The sequence below is a fragment of the Melospiza melodia genome, chromosome 8 (genome assembly GCF_035770615.1).
Source record: "Melospiza melodia melodia isolate bMelMel2 chromosome 8, bMelMel2.pri, whole genome shotgun sequence".
In the NCBI taxonomy this organism is placed as follows: Eukaryota; Metazoa; Chordata; class Aves; order Passeriformes; family Passerellidae; genus Melospiza; species Melospiza melodia.
This window is the reverse complement of record NC_086201.1, coordinates 295,051-319,319: the sequence shown is the minus strand read 5'-3', so window position 1 is coordinate 319,319 and position 24,269 is coordinate 295,051. Positions and strand designations below refer to the sequence as shown.

At 41.1% G+C, this 24,269-nt stretch overlaps 2 protein-coding genes and 1 long non-coding RNA gene across 9 annotated transcripts in view; 2 read left to right on the top strand and 1 right to left on the bottom strand.

Annotated features, from left to right (window-relative positions):
• The window catches only part of PKP4 (plakophilin 4), a 65,408-nt gene extending 63,974 nt beyond the window's left edge, over window positions 1–1,434 (top strand). For 5 of the 7 annotated variants that reach the window (XM_063161466.1, XM_063161462.1, XM_063161464.1 and 2 more), the window contains one exon: window positions 356–1,434. In XM_063161466.1, coding sequence (XP_063017536.1) covers window positions 356–607 — 252 coding nt within the window. In that variant the 3' untranslated portion in view covers window positions 608–1,434. The remainder of the gene's footprint in view (window positions 1–355) is intronic. The other 2 variants (XM_063161463.1, XM_063161467.1) reach the window with 1 other exon arrangement.
• LOC134421072 (uncharacterized) lies at window positions 752–5,495 on the bottom strand. Its single transcript, XR_010028515.1, has 2 exons — window positions 3,340–5,495; window positions 752–2,975 (listed from the first exon to the last, which is right to left on the bottom strand). It is a non-coding gene; the product is annotated as an uncharacterized LOC134421072 (long non-coding RNA).
• A 95-nt stretch (window positions 5,496–5,590) lies between these two features.
• DAPL1 (death associated protein like 1) lies at window positions 5,591–16,840 on the top strand. Its single transcript, XM_063161337.1, has 5 exons — window positions 5,591–5,911; window positions 6,410–6,998; window positions 10,459–10,546; window positions 12,153–12,216; window positions 13,730–16,840. The coding sequence occupies exons 1-5, from the start codon at window positions 5,591–5,593 to the stop codon at window positions 13,847–13,849; spliced, it is 1,182 nt and encodes a 393-aa protein (XP_063017407.1). The 3' UTR covers window positions 13,850–16,840.
• Window positions 16,841–24,269: the final 7,429 nt, after the last annotated feature.

Below are 24,269 nucleotides of genomic sequence, written 5' to 3'. Positions count from 1 at the left end.
GGCTGCTGGAGCCTGGCTGGTTCCATATGAGTCATGTGTTTTAGCACCTTCTTGCAGTGGGATCTGAGACCTCTTTTCTGACTCAGATTGGCTTTGGGCTGGTTTTGGTGGGTATGGCCAGGTTCTGTACTTACTGTACTTGAGCTCGAAAATTTTGCACTTTTGGAGTTACTCCCTTCACGTGATGTAGGAGGAGACACAAAGCAAACTCAGGGGGGCAGTTCCTCCATTTCCCTAGGTATATTTCATGGAGGTTTGGAACCTACATTACTGTCATGGGTAGAGCTGCACTTGGGTGAAGTATTTTCTCTGCTAATTATATTTTTGAAAGTTTATTTTGATATCATTTTACCAGCAGCATCAGCAATTGTACTACAGCCAAGAAGATACCACCAGGAAAAACTACGATGCCTATCGGTTGTACCTGCAGTCCCCACACAGCTACGAGGACCCTTACTTTGACGATCGAGTTCACTTTCCTGCTACTTCAGATTACACAACACAGTATGGACTGAAATCAACCACCAATTATGTAGACTTTTATTCCACCAGACGATCCTCTTACCGAGCAGAACAGTACCCGGGCTCTCCTGACTCCTGGGTGTAGCACAGAGAGAAAAACCCAGCGTGCTTCTTGTCTGGCTTGAGAAGGACTGGAATGGCCCCGTGTTGTTTTGGTTAAGAAATATGAAAGTGAAAGAAAAGAAGGAAAAAGGATGATCGGTGTTTTGGGTTGTTTTTTTTTTTTGGGGGGGGGGGGGGTGGCTTGGTTTTGGTCTTGGGGTTTTTGTTTTTTGGGGGTTTTTTTGAGTGAGGAATTGTCAGGAGAAAAAGCTGGCAGGGATGCTTTTGCTCTGCTTAGGTGTTAGGTATCATTACTTGTAGCTCCTGTAGTCTGGTGAGGGTGTGGGCGATGTGATGAAAGGTTTGAGAATTGAGTATGATGAATTTGGAAAGTGTGTAGGTCAGAGCAAATTAAAGCCGATTTTTTTTAATGTGAATAAAAGTCTTGTTCTGATAGTTTGTACAGAAAAAATCCAATGGCTGCCCTTGTTTTATTGCTATTATTGAATGTCAGGATTGTATGCTACTGCGTCATGTAAATTTCTTTGTTGGTGTAAATATGGAAATGCCACATTGGTCTCAAGTGCCATCCATTTGTAATGCAGTGTGTCATTGGAAAAGGAATTTGAAATATCATGCACAAAACAAAAAGACAAAACCCAAAATCAAGAATTGAAACCAATTCAATTCTTGTGAATTCTAAGAAGAAAAGAGCCCAAATTTTAAAATATGAATAGTGTAATTTTGAAGCACAAAGTCTAGTCCAGTATATCCATACCTCTCCCATTCCCTGCCTATTTCATAAGGAACTTCACTGCCATTTTCTATGCACATGGAATAACAATAAATATGGAAGTCTCATCCATGGAAGGCTGTTCCCTGTTCATTTTTTTCTTATTATTTTCTCTGTGTGATATTCAGAAACAAATACCATGAAAATTAAGTCTAATTGCATGTTCTTAAGCAGGTTAAACATATCAAAACATTTGGGCCATTTTCCCAGCTCTCTCCAGTGGAAATGTCCTGAATGTGTCAGGCTGGTGGCCCAAAGTGCCAAATCCAGCACCTTCCTACCAAGATTCCTCAGACTTCTGTTTGTACTTTTTGTATTGGCAATCCAAGATACTTCAGAACTCTAGCCTGCTTTCTTTCCATCACTCCTCTACCCCTCCTCTTGCTCTCTGAAGGAAATTGAGGTCACCTTGCTGTCCTAGAAATGATGGTCTCCATTCTGACTACAGTCTGCTTGGATTTCTTTCCAAAAATATGTTTGATTATTTTAAGAAACTAAATCACAAACTCTCCTGTGCTCTACAGTTTGTTACCTCTACCCTGTCTGTAACCACCATTATTGCTCCACATCGCTGCATTTTCCTTGGGTTTTCAGGGTTTCCAGTCTTCTGAAGAAGGATGGGAGAGCACTGGGAAAAGGCTAATGATTTTTTCCATCACAGTTAACAGACTGAAGAGAATCCATCTCAGCCGAGGGCAGGACTCAAGCATGCATTCTTCATTTCAGTTACTGTATCAAAGACTAACGCTCACAAAAGGTAACATAAACATGAATAATCTTTGTAAAACAAGGCAAACATGACTTTGTAGCTACAAGTAGATTCCTGTAGCTGTCAACAACAGCAGGCACAAGGGGAAAGCTGTCACAGAGATGTGCTGGAAGACTGGTCATTTCCCAACACAGAGTGCAGGGATTCATTTGTGGCCATCAGGTAGAGGTGAGGGAGGGACTCAGTGCTGGCTGCCCCACTTGGAAACCTCTCGAAACACTGCCATGGAGGGGGGCTAAGTAACTGTCTGCCTGGAAGGCAGAAATCAGCAGAATGGTTCTTCATTTGCTCACAATTAGCATCAACGTAATATTCATGAGGTCTGTTATCCAAAGACATCCATACTTTATTAGAGATTCTAAATATTTTGTATTGAGATAGATACAACTTATAGGGCATTCACTAGTTTAAAATGCATGCATTTTCAAAAAATACTGAGTTTTCTTTTTGCTCTTATTAAGGTTTTTATCCCATCAAAAAAAAATAAATTATTTGGCTTGGTTAATGGCATTTTAGTTCAGAGTAGAGTTGGTAATTACATCACAAGATTTAGTGTGCAGCCATAGTGGACTCATTGTCACGCCAGTAGAAATTGATAGTGCTGTGTAAAACAAAGCAGGGGTCCCTTGGGGAGACTGCAGCAGTAGCACTTCTGAAGCCATCCAAAGGGCTGGATCGGCTTGGCAGGGTTCACTGACCAGTGCTAGTCCTACAGCAGGCCAATGATATCAGGCACCATATCTCCTTACTGCTCCAGGGCACCCCAGACACTAGTAAATACTGTTATACCTACTGTTCTGTTGTATGAAACATCCCCTTCTGGTCTGTCCCACGTTATATGAATCGTGTCTGAAAGAACAGGACAAGTAGCAGGCTCTGTAACGTGCTAATTTTCAGCTAGCTCTCAAAGTCAGAAAGATTGTGGAATGAACTATCTGCCTATTCATTGGCAAAAAGCAATCACACTCTGAGAAGAAACTGATCTCCATTAAGATGAAATTCCAAAGGCCTCTATCTGTGTTGCAACCTAATTCTTTAGAATTCACTCACTTATTCCACTGCCCAATAATACTTTTTAAACACGGGCACTTAGGTGGATAAAACATATGATGACAAAAGTATGTCTTTTTAGTCCTTCTGTGGGGAAAAGAAAAAAAAAACTAAATTAAAATTAGCCAGTAAGGTTCCTCTGCTTAATGATGTTGCCCTTTACCTTCCAGCCTGGAGACTTCTTTTTCTCTTCTGGTCTGAGAAACAACCAGCATCCAGATCAGAACCAAGACCTGAACTTGTCAGTTTTCCTACAAGAAACAGGCAAGATTTACAGATGTGAAGCCAGACATATCCTCCAGATTTTATCAAATATATACTACATGCACTAGTGAAAAATTATATCAGTACAAACCCCACTGAAAACATCTGCCTTTACTTCTCCTTGCTTTAGACACTTAACACAAATGATCTCTCATAATATTATTAACTTTGTGCTGAACAGAAAATAAAACCAAGGATGGGGGAAGTTAAAGCATGATAAACAAAAAACAAAACAAAAAAAAGTGCTATATACCTGCCCCAGAATCCACAACTTAGCAATTCTGACATTTGAAAACAAGAAATACTGGGAATAAGACAGAGAAGGGAAAATACTGCAGAGTCATGAGCAATAGATCTTAACAACAGAGAGGTGTGATTTAAAATATGACACATGAGGAAGGTATTCCATATGTCTGCGTGCTAAGTGCTTGTTTTAGATGTGGGCTATGTCTGGTTGTCATCCCACGACACTGGGGTATAATTATGCTAATCGCTGTTAGTTGGATTAGAACAGACAGTCTGCTTTGGGAGCATAGTGATTTTTGTTCCTGCCAAGTGACTTTTCAAACTTTGCAATCGACTAATAACCTGCCTGTAGAACATAGATTATAAAGGAGAAATCTCCAGGAATTTGAGAGATGCTGAGATCGCCACTCAGGAAAATTTAAATGACTGTTGTCTCTTTATCACAGTTAAAATTCTGTGTCTGTCCCCAGGCTTTCCCACATCTGCCTCTGTTATGAAAAAAAACACATTCTGAAAATAGATAGAACCATTACAATATAAACTCATTTTTAATTCAGTCATTTACAAATTGCTATCATTAAAATAAATCTATCCCCAGCATCAGATGAACACCTCTGAAGTTTGGTATTTATGTGATTGGGAAATGGGACTGAGGATGGCAGGAAAGGCACGAGATTTCAACTGCACTATCCCACGGCCACAGAAGGATTATTCTCTTGCTAATTCTTCTCACCCAGACAAACCAGTCTAACAATTTCCAACAGGTAAAAGTCTAAATAAATGAAATCATTACATAAAATCAGGTTTACAAATCCAAGCTGGCACAGTGGCATTGTTGAGGTCATGCCAAGGGCTGCCTGTCAAGAATAAGGTGCACCAAAAAGTACTATATAAATATGGTTTCACTTCACAACAGCTTCTGATTTAAAGATATACCAAGTGACAAAGGAAATTAAGTAAAGAGGGTGGAAGAAAAAGAAAAAAAGAAATGGCATATTATATTTAATATGGTAGGAAGTCAACATGAACTTAAAATTTCTTATTTAAACCAAGTTCCCATGCTTGTCCCAAGAATTCCTAGAACAGATGTACAATGGCACTAAACCTTATCATTATAATGCTTTAGGCAGCGCACCAAAGCTGCACTACATGACTGCCTTATGTGGTAAGTAATGAAATTTCACCTCTCCAATCTGTGCAGTAACAAACGGCTCAGGTAAACAAACTGAAAAAATCAGTATTTCTCTGCTGAGGCAGAGAAACATGAATATCAAAACCCCTTACTCCTGGCCAAGTACTTCAGAGTAGGGTTCTTTTGTTCTCTCTCCTGCAGATCATTTTACCTGAAAGAATTTATTTTCCCAATCAAAATTGCCATCATCCACTTCAGGCTTAATGCTTATGGGCAGAGATTTGCAGCACTATCAACTTTAATATTTGCAAAGTAAGTTGCTTTTCTAGGGAGGAAATTGCTGCATTTCAAAACTATTTCCTGCCTCATACATACAGAATGAAATATCAGAGAGATCTAGTTTAGACTGGATGTCCTTTCATTTTTTCTGCTTTAAAGATCCAAGCCAACAGTAGTCACTCGTAAGGTGATTGTTGTGCTATAAATACCTACTGGTTTCTTAGTCTATTTTGTCTTCCTTTTTTTTTTTACTTCATTTCCCCTTTCTTCAGATTCGACTTACATCCTATTTTTACATTCCCTCTGTCCTTTTTTTTAATCATTGACATCCAATAATAAGACAATTCCAAATAAATCATGAGACTTAACAATTTTTTTCTTCTTTCGTGTTTTGCTTTCAGAATCCCTAAAAGAGCAAATTTTTGTGATGAAGTGCTTTAGCACAGCAAAGCAGAACATGTTTACAGCAGTCTAGGAAAATCTTTTTGACATTATGCATGATGGTTGCAGCAGCTGCCTGCAGCTCAGCCCAGCCGGCGGCAGTACGGGCAGGGCCGCCCTCCTTCGGCGGGCGCCGCGAGCAGCCGCCAAGCGCTGCACAGCCGAGCGCAGCGCAGCCCAGCGCTGCACAGCAGCACAGCCGAGCGCAGCGCAGCCCAGCGCAGCACAGCAGCACAGACGAGCGCAGTACAGCCGAGAGCTGCACAGCCGAGCGCAGCACAGCAGCACAGTCGAGCGCAGCACAGCCGAGCGCAGCACGGGCCGGTGCCGGCAGCGCTCCCTCCCCGGGGCACGCACATCCCCTCGGAACGCTGTGAGATCGCCGTGGGATGCGCCTTCCGCCTCACACCTGCCCGGCACCCGCCACATCCCTCTGGAGACCCGGCGGCACCGGGATAGTAATACAAAACCTTACAGCCACTGACTACTTCCAGAAACTGACAACTAACTGACAACTTTTGTGATGAAGATTTCTTCATCCGCAGTATAATTTACAACATAGATGGTAAACATTATAGATAATTCCTTCCTTTCTTTTTTGGGTTTTTTTTTGGTCATTTTAAATACCGAAAATGAAAATGTTGAGGAGTTTATACAGTAAATAATTCCAGATTAGCTGTATCTACTTTCTGGTTTTGTGTTTCTAACATGTTGCGTAAAACGTCAACGTTTGTTAAGGTCATGGATTTTTTAAAAGAGGGCATATGAATAACAATGTTTTGCTTGTCTCAAGCAGATACTACTGGTTGAAGCGGGTGAGATTAACCTCACTAAATCAAGTTCTTTGACTCTTTAGCAACGTTTTTAAAAGTCCCGCCCCTCACAGGGCTCCCCGCCCCTCACGCCGTCCCTCACGCCTTTTCCCGCCTCTCTCACCTGCCCTCACGCCGTTCCCCACCTCTCACACCGCCCCTCACGCCTTTTCCCGCCTCTCTCACCTGCCCTCACACCGCCCTCACGCCTTTTCCCGCCTCTCTCACCTGCCCTCACACCGCCCTCACGCCTTTTCCCGCCTCTCTCACCTGCCCTCACGCCGTTCCCCACCCCTCACACCGCCCCTCACACCGCCCCTCACACCGCCCTCACGCCGCCCTCACGCCGCTCTCCGCCTCTCTCACCTGCCCTCGCACCGCTCCGCCTCTCACACCTCCCTTCAGAGTGCTTCCCGCCCCTCACTATCAGCTTCGTACCGCCCCTCACACCGCTCCCCGCTCTCAGGACCCTGCCCCGCCCCGCCCCGCGCGCTCCGAACCGCCGAAGGCGCTGCCGCTCGGGTCGGTGCGCGGTTCCCTGCGCGGTTCCGTGGTTCTGCCCTGGCCTGCCCCGCTTGGTTCCCCGCGCTCCCGGTTCCGCCATGGCGCTGAGGAAGAGTGTCCCGCTGGGCCGCCGCTCTCCCGCAGGTAGGGGCCGGGGCCGCTCCGGGCGCGGTGTGGGGGGCTCTGCCGCCGCACTGTCCCACACAGGTCGCAGATGCAGCTGCTCCGCGGAGGGGACCGGGAATTGGAGAGGCGAGTCTGTGGTGCGCGGCCCGCTCTTCCCAGCAGGTCCCGCACCGCCCCATCACGGGTGCGCTCGGTCGGCGTGTGTGCGGCTGGCGCCGCTCGGTGTTCGGACGTTATTGAGATGTAGCGAGAGAAATGGGTGTCCATGTTTAATGTCTGTGTTTAATGTTGCTGCCGTATCCCCCTCCTCCTGTAGTAAGGTGAAGAACTTACTTCCCCTCCACCGAGGCCCCCCGCCCCCCCAAGATAGATCTCTCTGTGAGGAAGCCTTCGAGCGTGCTGTTCCAGCCGCCGCTCTGTCTGTGTGGCGGCTCTAAGGATGTAGTACTGCTATTTTAAGGACGTAGTGGTGAGTGTAGTAGCGCCTGTGTTTGTTAGGGGAGCGTGTAAATGCATACAATGTGAGCGGCTCCTGGGCCATGCCAGGAGCTGTCTCTCACGCACCAGTGAGTGAGCCGTGTCCCTGTGTGCCTGTTCTGGAGCACACGCAGAGATGCTGCAGGCTCAGCCTTTGGAGCTGGGAGGTAGTCACTGCAGGGACAGCCACTGCAGGCTCAGCCTTTGATACTTGAGGAACCATCACTACAAGGCTTTAAACTAGTTGGGACTTCCCCTCGGTTTATTAGGAGCAGTTAGTGCCTGAGGAGCACATACTTGTCTGTCTCCCTGTACCCCATATAATGGTTTTGTTTTCTTGGAAATATTTTTGTTTGGAGGGTTTTTTAGCATACTTTTACATGAATTTGGGATGTAAATAAATTTTTCATCTTGTCTCTAGTCCATTCCTGGACTTTAGTGTGTGTGGCAGGGACAGTTGAGCTGTACCTGAAAGGGGCTTTAAACTGCTGCAGTCAGTGACCTGCAGCAGGTACTGGTCTTTCTGAACTTGCATGATAGTATTCTGCAACTTGTAGACTTGCAAGGCTCCAAACAAGTCTTGGTGAAGCTTATGTGTGACTGCAGTGGGGCCCAGCTTGGCCGAGGGGTGGAGGTAGCAGAGTAAGTGGTTTATTCTGACCAGTATTCAGCCAAACTTTGTTTTCTCTTGGGTTTGTTTTTATGTTGTTTTTTTTTTTGCTGTTGTTAGTTTTTGTTGGTTTGTTTTTCTGGTTTTGTTTTTTCGGGTTTTTTTTTTTTTTTTTTTTTGAGAGGGGAGCATAAAAAGGAGTGTACCTCCTTACTTTCTTGTTTTATTTTAAAAAATGCATGGTCTTTTAAAAATGGAAATTAGTAAAGATTTTGTCACTTAACTGTTGGATTACATTGCTAACAGGTCACTTATAAAAATCACAAAATTGAACTCTGTATTAAAAGTTTGCCATACCTCTCTATTGCTTTGGAAAGCAAATTTCAAAACAGCTTTGTGGTGCATCCCAGATGTATCTATGTTTAACTCTTCCCCCACCATGGATGTGTGTGAACATGTGGGACAGCTGTTCCTAGTGGCTAGTTCCAAGTCAGTGCAGAGATGGAAAGGAACACGGGTTATTTTTAATCACTATAGATAACATTGTTTTGTGGGCCTAGTGGTAATAGACATAATTCCAGACTGTCCATGTTTCAGTATCTCTTCCCACGCTGGGTATTTCTCTCCTCCTTGTCTAGCTCCCCTTGTGTTTTGTGGAAAGCCTCATAGTGTTAAAATGTCTGCTTCTGTCTGGATCTCCTTGCCCTGCTAAATTAAAACTAAAAACAACGCTTGTATCTAGAAATTGCCAATCCTGCATGTGAGGGAAGGTCCCAAACCAAAAGCTGCAGGTCTAGGTTCAGTTACATTTTTTTTACCTAATTCTAAAATTTTAGTGGTTTTCCTGTTTGTGGTTTGACTGGTTCCTAAAAAGATGAGAGCCTATCAGTGTGTGGGAGAACACTTGGGATAACCTGTGTTGTGTTCTGGATGAATTTATATAAAGAGAAATTATGTTGAGAAGAGTTCTGAGATCTTGAAAGATGCCAGGGCACTTTTTTTGTGTGTGGTCTGGTTTGTTGTTGATATTTGGTTTGTGGTTGTTTAGTTTGGGGTTTTTTTTAACGTGCTTTGTCATTTTAGTTTGAAGATGCCTCAAAGACAAGGAAGAGTTTCACACCTTGTAAGCTGAGGATATTTAGAGTCTCAGTTCTCTTTGCTGGTAGATACTTGGAAACAAACGGTTGAAATTTCCATTTCAGATGCTTTTAATTTTGCAGTTAGGCTGCCAGAAGGACTAGGTTCAGTCTACGTCTCCAGTGTATTTGTAAGATGGCTGGGCAAAGAATTTGCTGCTTATGCAGCACTGTATGTATGTCATTTTAGGAAGAGAGAAAAGCCAAGTCTAGCTATAGCATAACTCTGGTCTTATAAAGCTGCCATGGACATGACTGAGGGAGAATTTTTGTTTCTAAAATTAAACCTGCAACCAGGAAATACATGGTCAGGAGTCAGATTTGGTAGAAAATGGGCATTAGTTACAGATGGATACAAATGCATTTCTCATGCTTGCTGGTTAAGTAATTCTAGAAACCTTTCCCTATTCTCTCCTTCCCTCAAATTAAAACTCTAGCCTTGATTGTTCACTATCAGAACAGGAGTCTTGCTGAGAGGTGAAGCAACCTGCTAAATAGGATGAGAAAAGCACACTAAGGTTTTTCTTTCTTACTTACAGTTTTAAAACTTAAAATGCTCTCCTGAAGAGGGAGAAAGTATTTCTTTCAAGAGAATATTTTAGATAACTTTATGTGTTCTTTGCTCAGAATTCAATTTTCAGATATGCCTCAGAACTTAAATTGTTGTTGTTAGGTCGCCTGTAGCCTAATTAATACTAATTGGTTTTGTGATTGGCAGATATGTTAATAAAATATAATTAAACATGTTGGAACACAAGTACAAGATGAGTATACATCTGGTTGTTATCTGCATTATTAAATTTATTCTGGGATATCCTGAACTGATCATGAAGCCCTTATTGCTGTTAGTCACATTGTTCAAAAACCTGAAAGTGTTCAGATGGTGTTCGTTTTTCTTTTTTTTTTTTTTAAATACAAATCGGAGATGTAATAGTTTCTTGGGAAGAATGCATATTAACATAGTAAGGTGTTGAGGTTTAATATATTTAGTGGTGCCTGAAACCACTCTTGATTTCCTGATTTATGGTATCTGGAAGTTGATTTGAGTCTGCTGTGACACAGAATTTTGAAGCCTTTGCTGCATCTCTTTGGCTACTCCTGTGTAAGTGTGTGTGCAAGTAAAGCATGGAGCAAAATACTGAAAGATGATTTCTGGTTAATGGTTATCCTGGGTAAAATTATTCTCTTCTTGTGTATGTAATGTGGTATGTAGTTCTCTAGGTATTTTTACTTACATTTCACTTTCTTCTTGCAGTTAAAGCTGGAGGTATGAGAGTGTCTAAAAAGCAAGAAAATGGACCTGTTGAGAAAAATGCTAAACTTCCAGGAAAAGAAAAGTCAAGGTATTACAATGCAGGGCCTGTTCCCTCTGTCCTGTAGCTCAAGTTCGTAGGTAATGATCTTGAAAACAAAGAAAACTCTTATTCTACAAGAGTTTAATTCTTAAATTATCTTGTGCAATATGAAGATAAATACTGATATTGAAATAAGCATTGACTTAAAAAACCCCAAAACCCAAGGATAGTGCCTTGCAATGAAAGGCAAAGGCTGAATCTCATATCTATTGTCATGTTTTATGGAACAGAAACTAAAACAATGTATTACATACCTGTGCCTAATAAAGGAATGGTCAAACAGTTTCCAGTGCAATAGGAATGAACTTCAGGCTGTCCACATTCTCAAGGAAATTAAACCCACATCAACTCGCCTGAGGAAGAGTCTTATCTCCTGTATAGGCTATACCCCCTATTTCAATCTAAGATCTAATTTGGCTTTTGCTGTTTGCTACTTTATAAGGTTAACCAAGCTGTTTTGCGCTAAAAATGAAGGCACACTTCTATTTTGAATAAAATAACAGCCACCAGTTGACGTGATCATTAAAACAAGTATTTTCTTGCAGCTTTTTCAAAGACTGAACATTTTTCCTAAATACCTGCACTTTTCTTAAATGTCACTTAACAAAAAGTTAAATTAACCAAAATAAGGATATGCCAGTAAAATTTGAATGATTTGTGATGTTCCAGAATTTTTTTTTGTTGTTGTTGTTTTCTTCTGGGATTAGAAGCTTTTTATTTTCACTTGTTGCCAATTGTCTGGGTGTAATTTTGCAGCTGTCTTCTCCATAGACATAGTTACCTAATGGTATAAACAGATCTTAAATAACATATTTGTCAGTGTAGCAAACTGTCAATTGCTGAATTGAAATGTCGGTAGGAAATGCCTTGCCTAATCCACAGAATCATTAACTTAAGCAATATCTGCTTTTTCAAGAGTCACATTTATGGCATTTGGGGTTTATAATGATTTTTCCCTACTCCATTTTAAGCTACAGATGTGTCAGTGGATATAATGGTACCATCAGAAGAATGTGCCATCTGAAGTTCTTCCTGTTGCTGAAGTAAATAGTTTCATATCCACAGATTTGTTTATGTGTGGAATATTGGTAACATGGAATAATAACATGGTAACATATTCATTGGAATGTGGAGAGGTTAATAGGGTAATCTTGTGAAAAAAAAGCTCTTGCCTGACAAATGGTTGCTGTGAAAGGAAACACTCTCCAAAAGCAGAGGGTAAATTTTTTTTCACGGGTCTAGATTGGAATCAAGAAAATGTTTTGTGGATTAGGATATAACTGCTCAGCTTCTGAGAAGTTATTTCACAGTGTACAAAAAAAATTCCTTTTGAGATATTCAAGGGTATTTCATATACAGTTTCTTGTATATCTGAACAAAAAATATGAGTCTGTCATAGATTTTCTGCTGTTCCATTCTGAAACAGCATGCCTTTTTTGATAGGACATAGTTTTTAACGTGATGAAAAGATTTAGCTCCAAATCCTAAATTTATATTGCAAAATGTTTTGTTTTAAGTCTGGAAAATGAAAGTGACAAATGCTTGTGTGTTTTTGTGAGATGGAAATGCTAAATATTTTTTTTCTGCTTTACAGTGCTATTGTCAGTTTTACAAAACCTCAGAACATGGGAGTCTTGGTAGCAGAAGCACTGAACAAAGTAAGTCTGAAAGAAAAGTCAGGGTTTCTTTATAAATCTAAACAGGAAAAAACGTTAAAAAGTGAAATTTCCTTAAACTGGTGTCTGGTAGTTGCAGGTGTTTCATCTGGCTCTAAATGTTCTTGGGACAACCTATTTCTGTAGTGGTTGTGTGGCTGAGCTGCTAGATGGCTAAAAAGTACCTGGGCTTCTCTCCTTACTGATTCCACTCCTAGTTACTGCAACGTGCCCTGGGTAGTTGTGCTCCCCTGTGCAGAGAAGCACAGCCAGGCAGCGAGCTGTGTCCTGCTTGTAACGTGGCATAGTGCACTAGCTCCAGTGAAATATGGGGAGGAATTACCAGTGGCATCTAAGTGTCTGGCCAAGCTGGGATTACAGTGCAGAGCAAAACCTTGTCTTCAGTGCTTTATCCCACCGTGGAAATCACTTCAGCTTCTATAAGGGTCCAGCAGAGATAAGAGCTGCTTGAGGGAGGTGGGTGGCATGACTGGCAGGTGCAGGGGACACCAGGATGGTGATCCAGTGTCCTGCTCTGGGAATGATCCCCGAGACAACAGCCACAGCATGTCCTACTGCTGCCCCACATCTTGCTGTTTCAGCTGAGGCCTGAAATCACTCAGTCAAGCACCTTTTGACTTCTCCCTTAGGAATACTACGGGATCCTGTAAAATCTTGTATCCCACAGCTGCTGATAGACCCTTCTGTTTATCACATGCTTACAGCTCCTGTCCTGTGTCTTATTAGGCTGTTGGTGCAGACTTACACCTGCCCTTTGGAAGAGCTGATTTCACAAGCAGCTCTTTGGTTTGCATAGTAATATGAAGATCTGACAGCTGTCATCTCTTTGTTACATGCTTGCAATGTTCAGACTCTGAAGCCTACAAGAGTTCCTCGTCCCTAGAGCTCAGTAAAACATCAGTTGCATAATTTCAACACAAGCCTTTGATCAACAGTTGTATTTATAGATTTAGCCTGTAAATCTTGAATTTTTGTTTAGACTTTTAAATGAAGAACAGATACAACTCATCCTCCTTCTCTTCCACCTGTCCTCATCCCCTCTGTTCTGACCCACCATTTCCTTCTCCTCCTGGTTTCCACAATCTTGTATATGAAACTTCCTTGCTACTTTAGAATGTGATAGTTAGTTACTGTAATAATTATGATTTTGAACCTGGGAAAATAAGAATTTGCTTCAACTTACTGTTAACTCTGACATACTGATTATTTGCTGTGTTTTCTTTATCTTGGAAGCTCATTCTATGAGCTACCGAACAAGGGAAGAAAAAAAATCAAAAATTCCCTAAAGGTAGTCAGACTAATATGACTTTGAAAACAGAAATTATAACTAAATGTACCAAGTTACCATGAGTTCTGTGTATTGATCACTTGAACTTTTTGTGGGTTTAGGTTTTACTGCTCCTTTTAAACTACTTTAATAGGATAAAATTTAGAAAGAGAATAGCTGAAAATCTGTATTCTATCACAACTTTTTTCTCCCCCTTTAATGTTACAGATGAGCCACAAAATGCATGCAGCAACATTACAAGTGGCTCACCAAAAGCCACAACCTACCTTGGAGAAGTTCATACTGCCTAAAAGAATTTACATTATTCAACAGCCACGGAAATGTTAAGATAATCAGTAAAACACTTATGTTTACTTAAAAGTGAGTTTCTATTCCAAATAGCACTTAGCACACTATGGTGAAGTGCTCAAAAGTTGTGTGCCTTGTATCTTGCTGTGTTTCTGTTACTGACAATAAAATGTGAGAAGAGTTACTAAATGTACTCAGGATTTATTACAATATCATGGCTTCTGTCTAACCTGGTGTTACTGGTATGTAGTAATTACTCAATGCCAAAAAGTCTAAGTTTCAATTACTGTGTGAGTTTTGAGTGAAGGAATGGGAGCTGTCAGCCCTATTGTTTTGGGGTTTTCTTTAGTTTAATGTAGCAAAGCTGATGTGAACTTGATTCTAAGAAAGCATGACTGAGAGACATGGGGCTTCTTTCAATTGAGCCTGAGGTTTTCCATGCTGAATGCAGGCCTGAGGCTTACTGCATGATAAGTAATTCACAAAGTCCTGTGAAGGATTTCTGTGCAATGAAAGAAGTATTTTTTGTTTGCATTTCTTGCTGTAAGAAAACCAGCTCCTCTGCAGAGATCCAGCAAGCAGGAAGAACTGAGTGGAAAAAGTCTGTTTGAACCTGTTTGGGGCTGGGGTGGATAAATGAAAGAATTGCCTGACTTGGAGCTTAACCCTTGGCATAGGAGGGCAGGTAGCAGGGAGGAGCCAAGGTGCAGAGAATGCTGTGACTGGAGTTTGGACTTGCTAGAATGGTGTATGAGACTTGGCACTGCCTGGAAAAGTACGATCATGAAGGGTCAAGCTTAAAAATGGGGAGGAACAAGTGTAAATCCCAGTCCAGGCAATGTCCTTGAGCCATGACCTGCTTGCAGTGACAGCAGGGACAATAGAGCCAGGGGATAATACTGTCCTGCTGTTGGGAGTTGATTGTGGAGCTGCACTGACTCAGAATTTGACCTTTTTTTTTTTTCCTAAGGTAGTGATTGCAGAAGAATATTGTCACAAAACTGATTCTTTGACCCTTTTGGTGTGCAAGAAATTGATCCCCACAGAGAGTGGAGGTTTTTGATCTGTTTACAGTTGTGTGCAGAAAGGGGTGCTGGGTGGTGAATTGTCAGAGACATGACCAAGGCAGGCACACCTATAGGTTACAGTCTCAGGCCAAGCAGATCTTGCTAACAGCAACTTAACCATGCAGTGAAGTTTCTCTCTGTTTCAGTCTCAAGGTATAGTGCCCAAGAAGTCATGGTATGTGCTCAGTGAGCAGCGGGCTCTTGGTGGGCAGAGGGGGCTGAGCTAGAGATGTGGCTTTTACTATTATAATTATAATCCTATGAGGAAAGTGCATGGCAAGGGCAAGTTCTCACCACAGAAGCAGTCAGACCTGGGGGTTTGTTGGCCCATCATATAAGGTCCTGAAAAAAAAGGGTGTTATCTTTTTGTTTCCTCCCCTTCAAGGACATAGGACATCAATTTTCTGTTTTCTACATTCCTGTGGCTGTTGCTTCCATTGCTTAACTGCTTTGTTCTCTGTCTTATTATTTGGAACTTTGTTCCTGTTATTCATCAGTTCCCCACTTCTGTACTTATGATGCTTCTTATACATATCATAAGTCTCACTTTGGAACTGTCACATATTTTCCTGAAAAGAATCATGGTGCTGACAGGTAAATCAATTACTTCATAATTTCCCAAATGCAAATACACAGTGCTACAATTAAGACAAAGCATGATAGGGTTAGTATTAGGAGAGCAACAAGGTAAGACATCTCATTTAAACTCCCTGTAGTGATGGTTAGTGACCATCTGAAAAGTGTCCTACCACCCCTGTGGTAGGACGCTTTTCACTTGTTCCAGCCCTTGTGTGCTTTCTGCATCACGATGGACAGTAATCAAAGTATTTTATCCATTCTTCTGAACTTGTTTCAGCAGTTGATGCAGATCATCCGGCTATAATAATTTTCTTACTCAAGTGAGATTCATCCCAACAGGGGATCAGCATATAACTATACTGCAATAGCTGATAATAATGTGACAGGAACTGAATAATTGAAATCCCACCCATTGATTTTGGTGAAATTGGGAACACAAACATTAGAGTAATTATCTGTATCTACAATAAGGTTATTTACAAATAGGAAGCCACAATTTATTCTCATATAAGAACATAGTTTTCCAGTATATTAAAGTACACGTTCATGAGCTTCCTCAGGATGGATTTCAAAATGACAAACGCCATTCTGAATCGAGATGAATGTCAGGGCTTTGGTGTTAGTGCTCAAGTGAGTCCCTATTCCCATATAGTGCATGTACTAACAGTGATGGTTTGCCATTCCTCATGGGCACATGGGAAACTCTCTGGGGTAGGGCTCGGTTATGATTCAGGCCTAGTGCAGTGACTGAGGGATGGACACTGAGGCTCCTATATGGATTAGTACCAGGACTGTGCTATTGATGGTATTTTAATTACTAGATGCCACCAAGACTGGAATTCCTTTGCAAATTCAGTCATTATTCCAAGTTACTTTTTGAAGTTTAGTGGATGGAGGAGGTGCCTTCTTCACCTTCTCTTAAAATTGCTGCTGCTGCTGTTGATTGTATCCACAACTGAGCTCAGATGTAGCTGAGAGAAAAAGAACCTTCACCTTGGTTTGCACCAAGTGCCTCTGGGATCAACCATGAGCTCGCTCATTGATTCTTTCCCACTGAGGCAATGTGTCAGATAAGAGCCATTGATTATTTCTAATGCTGGTAGAGAAGACACAGAGGGTGTCACAATTTGCTTAAATCACTTGTGGTTGTGCTCAGGTTATTTATAAGTACTTCAGCATCTGCACAATTTAAAACTCCCTGTGGTTCCAGTCACAAATCTTCTTGTTCCTTGTGGTGTTTTGCCCATGTAGCCAAGCTGTCTTGCATGGGAAGCACTTAAGGATGGTGACCACATTGGTTTAAGTGTAGAAATATTAATCTGCTTTACTAGTTCTATATGTTTAAGAAACCAAGGTGGATTAAACAACATTTGTTGCTGATCTGCATTTTTGATCACATGGTCTAATTTCAAAAATTTGTGGGGATTGAATTTTCTCATCCTCTTTGACTGGGGTAGGTGTAATTGTTTTGGTTTCAGTAACATCTACCTTGAGTTTAAATGTTAGTCCCACATTATGGTGGTCCCAAAGTCATATAACAAAAACAGGTTTAACCAGGGTAATATTATACCAACAATCCCACCTTTTGGTGGCAAAAAATTTTGAGCCTTTTGCACTTGATTCTGTTGTACTATGAAACATTGAAGTCTGAGTGGCTTTCCCATGTGTAGATCCATCCATCATTTTGCAGCATATCTGAATTTTTTCTTGGGTTATTTCTTTCAAGAGAGGAACCCAACTATACCTATCCTAATCCTACCCATGTTCTAAATATGCTTCAGCTCCATGCATAACCAGAGTAGTGAAATTGTACACTAAAATTGTATACTTAACTTCATGCTTAATGTGAAAGGTGACACTCAAAAAATGGCTATACAGTCAATGAGGATTCTTTTCAAAGTGCACTTTCCACATGACTGCAGTGGAAAGCTATTGCAAATATATGAGATACTCCCTCTAAAATGAAGGGATCCTGGGAAGGTTACCCAGAGTTAGTGTTGCTATTTAACACTAACGTCTGCATCTTTTCATCCACCCATCAAATGTAAATACCCTTGTGTTGATGAAGGATTAAATTATGATCACAGGAGGTGGTGATAAGTAGCATGTGCAATAAATATTTTGGTTACAGCTTGAATAAATAGAAAAAATTAAAATACTGCTTCTCCTTTGAAGACAACTGTTTTTTATCTCTGGTACCATTACTGACTGATAGCCACTTGTGAAATACTATCAGTGTTTTCCTGGACAACAGCAGCAATATACTTTATGGGTGTTGAAGTTGTAGGTATGGGATTTGGAAACCAGTCTGTTTTTCTATTGTTTACAGCACACTTCTATTCCCCAGGCTGGCTCTATGGCAGTGAATACTGATATGAATGTCAGTGAACAAACAGGACTTGAGTCCAAGCTCCATGTGTCAAATGACTGTCCATGCTCTTAAAGCCAAAATTAGCACAGTGCACTCTAATGTATTGATGGCCAATACATGCTCCCTATACAAAGAATGTTTGTAAAATCTTTAGAATTCTAATCTTTTTGTTTTTTGTTTCTGAAGAAAATCAATAACTAGGGAAAAATTGTAGGGGTCTGATTCTTCAGGCCTTTATAAACATCGCTTTGTATGAATGTTATTTAACTGTTTAAGGCAGTACGTTCAGGGAGGAAGGATGTGCTTGGTGTAGAAGGGAACTGTAGTAAATCCCTTTTGTGGCACAAATCAGGCAGTCATACAGGGATTGCTAGGGATGGAACAGTTCTGTCAGAAAGCCCTAGGCACTGCTCTGTGCAGTGCACACTTGGCAAGTGCAGTCCCACAGAGATGAACTAAGTACATTCAGTAACTCGAGTTTCTGGCAAGGCCATGTCTGTGTGCAGACAGGAGTTCTGCAGCATGGGCTCAGCCCATGTGTCTGAGCTGCATCAGCCCACCCAACCCAACAGATCCAGGTGCGCCCTGCAGCAGCATCGGGGCTCCCCTGTATGTGGAACACTGCTGCAGGGTGCTGAGGGAGTGCCCCATGGCCTGCCAGAGAGCAGGCTGGAATGGAAAGGATCTTCCAGCTGCTGCCTGGTAAAACTTTCACATATTAAAACAGGTCCAGACAAGAACCTAGGAGGTCTAGTTTTGATAAACTTTGTTTTGTGCGTTTGCCAAATGTAGAGCAGGTGCAATCTCCTCTTCTAGAAGATGAATCTTGCAGATCAGGAAATCCTGGCAAGTGTTCTGTTCCGTGTCCTGCTCAGTCAGGTGGTGTCCAGTTTGTGTTTGCACTATCATTGATGATACTGTGATGAGGCTGTTGTGCCTTCTGTTGCAGGGAGTTTGTTTTATTTAGTTCAAGCTGTAATACTTAGCTTTCATTATTTAAATATGAATTGCCACCAAATTCAGCACATAAAGAACAAATGCAGTAGATTTGCTAGAAAAATCAAACCTCTGCAGGAAGACTATTTTCAGGCTTTTCATGGACTATTTCAAACAATGTAGGCATTCAGTAAGAATGACATGATTTCAGGAAAGTATTTCTGCTCCTGATCTTTGTTTCACCATATAGGAGGACACAATGTTGGTTAATATGCAGTTGTTATTAGCTGTAGCCCTCAAAACACCTTACAGAGACGGGAAGCCAAGGGACAATGAAAGCTGTGAAAAGAGATTTCAGTAACTGTTGGTTGGTTCATTGTCTTTGTGAGCTTGGTAATGTCACATGTGCTGTTTGATGGCCTGAGACACCTGTAATCTGTTGGACTTCTCTGCAGGGAGGAGTTCCCTCTGGGGCAAGGAAGAGACTCTACCCTTAAGCACTTGGTGCTCCTAGGTTGGGTGGTGCTGGACAGAGCTGCTTGGGAATTCAGGACTGTGCAGCTTGTCACTGGTCTAGCAGGAGCTACAGGATATGCTGTTGAGTGAACAGACCAAGGCCTGAATTGAGATGAAGGGATTCCTGAATTTTGTGTGAAACTGCAACAGATGAAATGGCAAAGAAATTACACATGGTGAGACTGGGAAGTTGCAATAAAACAGAGCTACAGCACAAGACTTAATTTTAATAAACAAATACTAGCTGTTGTTCAGAGCCTTTATGCGTTCCAGGATGTACTTGTTCAGCTTGTTCCTCTCTAAGTGGTATGCATAAATCTGCAAATAATTTCTAACACAGTAACCTCTGCCTGCCATATCAGCCCCAAAAGTCCTGGTAAGCGGTGCATACATAAGTCTGATAATTTCCTGAGTTTGCCTTTAATTCCAGGATAGAAGACTTTATTTCTACAATGTAAAAAAAAACCAAACAACCCAAATTCAGTGGTCTAATCAGTCTCACCTGCCATACTCTTATTGTTCCGCATTTCCCACAGCGTGTTCCCAGGAAGCCGCCTCTTGGTTTGGAAAATCTTGCTCTTGTTGAATACCCTTGTTTTCACATGTTGTCATTCCTCCTCTTCCCTCCTTGCACCTTCTCACTGCCCTTTCCTCCTCAGCCTGCACAGCACAGCCAGCTGGTGAGATGGCTGGAGGAATGTGTACTTTTATAGTATGTTTATGGTTCTTGTCATACATGGCCACAGATTCTACTTGTGGCCATTATGCCACTCTTGCTCAATTTTAATGAAAAATTTCTAGATTCTATTATTGGCAGAATTTTTGGTCCGATACTGCATTTATAATGGACTACCAATGTTTAATTAATTCCAGAACTGAAGAGGAGAACTACTACAGCTCTGAAGTCTGAGTATTGTGGGGGGATAGGATGTGAGAAAATAAAGATGGTGCAGAAGGTAATCTCACCCCTAAGGAGTTGCAGCTGTACTAATTACCAAAGATTAGGAACAAGCCTGCCCTTAATAGGTCACAGCTGTGTCCAATAAGCATGAGTGCTACAGAAGAGTGGGTTAGCTGGTGGTGAAGAGAGCTGGAGTTTGTTGGCTGTGCTGTGAAGAAGGAGTCAGTGCTGTGAGGAGATGTCCATGAGAAATCACCAAAAAGGTATGGAACTTTTGCAATAAGATGACAACAGAGTATTGTTGAGCGTTCAGCTAACAGAGACTCTCCAACTCTCCGGTAGTTCATTAAAGCAATTTTATAGAGGTTTATAAATGATATCAAGAGACTCTTATGCAGTTTCAAAGGTTATTAATTATTACATGTGTAGTGGATTTGCCACAAGAGGTTGCTGTATGCCTACAGCTTGTTCCAGCTCTGCCAGCTGAGCTGCCCTCAGAAATGCTGCTGTTTTCTGCCAAGGAGGTGTATTTTAATCTGCTGGAAAAGTTTTAAAGAAAAAGAATAGATAAGTTTATAAAAACTTCATTTAGTATTTCATGGGGGACATGACTACCTAGAAGCTGTGAAGATACAAAGGGTATCCATAGTACCATAATTCCATGATAACAAAAATTGGTATCAGACTCCCCACCCTTCCTCCAGTCTCTGGGTTCCCAGCTGGAGTCAGGTACAGGTGAGGCAGCACCAGGAACAGGAAAGAGTGCAGACTGTGTTGGTATTGAGTACATTCAGTATGATTTTCTCAGTTTGTGGGTGCTTACATAGTATGTTTCTGAATGTGGTCACTTCATAGCAAATTCATTGCTCCATGAAACAGGCAACGTTAGAAAGCTGGATATAGCATCCCACAGTCAACAGTTACGTATTGAGAGATGAAGTTTCTGAACCCCTCTCTAGACACAGTGTATTTCTTTTATATTTGGGCCTGACTTCTGGAGTGCAATTCAGACGTTTTCGTTATGTAAAGGAATTATTAAGACTTTTCTTAAGTTATGATAAAAATATTTTATATAATAGGTATCATTTTAGTTGCAAAATATGCAATTACCATATACTGAAATAGAACAGTCACTACAATGAAGATTGATATTAAAATTCAAATTCAACTCTCTACTTTCATTGATCACAACTTTATTAAATTCTTTCTAGTTTAAATTTTTCATGTTGAGTATGTTTTTTCAAAGTTAAAGAGAGAGTTGGAGCAAACTGAGCTAGCCTTAAGCTGCATAAGCCTGAAATATTTGTTTTTTATATATTGCAATCAAGAAATATTAAATAATGAAAAGCGTGTTATCTTTTAAAAAAATAGCTGAAATTGAAAACTTTTAATTTGCTTTGTTTTGTGGATCTCAGCCTTAAAAAGTAAAACAAGTCAAAACCACAAATTTAGACTGATTTTGCTGAAGCTGTTCACAGGTGACAGGTATGTTGCATATCTCTGGTATGTGTGCATTTGAACTCTTCTCCAGTAAAGTCTGTTGAGGTTTCTGTAGACAGTACCTGTAAATATGCCACAAGCAGCTCTCCAATTATGTCAAAAGTTCTAGCTGCTGGTTCTAAAATTAGTTTTGATGCCTTGAATTGCAATGAATACAAAAGACAATAAAGGAGGTGACAGGGAGATGGCAGAATGTCCAAACACTTAGCAGAGCTAGGCTGTAAGGAATTTAGGAATTTGGCGGGTAGAAGTGGCTACACTGCATGCTTCTGCTGGTTGAAGTTCATATACTGTTCTAAAAAGCGTACAGCTCACAAATGGGAGGTTTTTTTTCCTTTGTGTCATGCTCTGCCAGTGAGGAGGTTCACAAAGGAAGCTGGGAGGGAGCAGAGCTGGGACAGGTAACCAAAGCTGACCAAAGGGATATTCCATACCATAGAATTTCATTCCCAGTCTCTGAACTGGGGGAGGTACCCAGAAGGGTCTATCTAAATTTGGGAAGCGGGGGGTCTGGCATTATTTGGCCAATGGTGAGCAATTCCGTTGTGTATCACTTGTTTTTTCCCTTTTTATTATTTACCATTATTACTGTACTTTATTTTCAGTTATTAAACTGTTATTATCTCAACATGCAAGTTTTACTTTGATTCTCCTCCACATTCCACTGGGGTGGGGGTGAAGAAAGCGGGTTGAGGGAGCAGCTGCATGGTGTTTCATCTCCAGGTGGGTTTAAAATCATGACAATCTACTACCTTAAAATCAGTAAATTAAGGATTTAATACCAAATTATTATGTTGCATGAGAATGAATCTGCTGGGATAAAAGCATCTACATTGAATGGAAACCTCTGAAATTTATGAATTACCTTCCTTGAAAGCACCTTCCAAAACTAAGAACTGGAATAGTAGGTTAAGATGAGAAGCATGAATTAAGATAACACTGAAGCTGAGCTGAAAAGGGGGAAAAGTCTGATTTTGAATTTCTTTAGCTCCCAGCATATATGTTAATACAATGAACACTGCTGCCATTCTATTTCAGTGTGATCTGATTCCTGTTTTCCTAAAAAAAACTACTAGAAGCCTGCATGATAAGTGGGAGACTGAGGAGAGCCATAGCCTTTGTGAGAAGAAAGAAGAGCTGAAGAATTTCAGTGGCTAGGAATGGATAAATCATCTGAACAAATGAGTGGAAGGAGCAGAAGGCAGAACAGTTAAAGTAGAACAGCTGTGAGCTAAATACTTCCCAGAAGGAAGCTACTGATGGGAGCAAAAATCTTTATGTTCCTGATATCAAAAGCATTTGCTCTACTGAGACAAATTGGGAAGCACCAGAATCCATTGTGAGCTTTCCTGTGAAGCAGGACCTAAATCCAATTGACTGTAAGTACTATTTCAAAACTTTTGGGTTCATATCTAGAGGAAGAGAGTGCTGGTGCTGGACCTGCTGAGGAATAGATCCAACAACAGTGGAGTCATAGCTCAGTTTCTTGTCTCAGATTTCAGACACGAAGACAAAATCATAAAATGCTGACCAAACTTTTGACTTTTCTTCTTAGAAGGAAAGTTCCTTTATTTCCAGATATAGGCCTCATCACAGTGGCAAAATGTAGGGAAGAGAATGTGATTAAGAGGATTCTCCACTGGAGAAAAGACACTGTACACTTGCTGCTGGCTAAGGTTGCATACAGCATTCTCCCCTTGTTTTGGAACCAATCTGCAGCTACCAAGTTGGTGAAGTGACAGTGAAAGAAGAGTAAGGTCACTTATTGCTGTTGCTCTTCTCACCCTGAGGGCTTTGTCTCCAGTTCCTCTGCTCTTCTGACACCAAACAAGGCAGTTATGGCCAGTGTTCTGCAGAGAACATTGTGCTACTTGTGTATCGGCCTGTTGCTTCTTTCTGAACACATACATGGATTGTCTTTGTGCTCCTTACAGACACATTGGAAGACATCTTGTGAAATGCTTGCATAGTGTAGAAAATGTTCTAGAATATTCTGGCACTGTAATTTTGCAGTTAAATTCATATTTGCTTTGTCATGATGAATTACATATGAAAATCAATTAGAGTTTGCACAGAAAACAGCAAATCCTTATTAATTGATAAATGTATTTTGGTTTCTCCCTCCGTTTTCTTTACTGGTGGGAGGAGGATATCTTTTTGTATTTAATTATATGAAATTGTAGAGGTTGTGTGTAGCAAAGCTAAGCACTTTGGCCTCTATGCAGGGAATAGCTGCAATATTGGACACTTGGGGTGGAAGAAGCAAGCAGTTTCAGGTTGGGAGAGAAAAACATATCCACTGAATGTTTCTGCTGACATTTTTGATTGATGTGCTCATAACAATGGCATGCAGATCACCACTGCGAAACCTATGTTATACTTAACATAGTTAATACCACCAGGCACTTCAATGCTAACGCCATTGATGTAAGACAGTTATCTCTCTACATGTGACGTTCCCAGCCATAGATAATGCTCTTTGGTGGCTACTTTGCTACAGCTTATTGGGGTTACCATGGGTACCCCACAGTAAAATTACCAGCACCTCAGTTTTTTTCTCATAAGCTACCATCTGAAATGTCTTTTTGA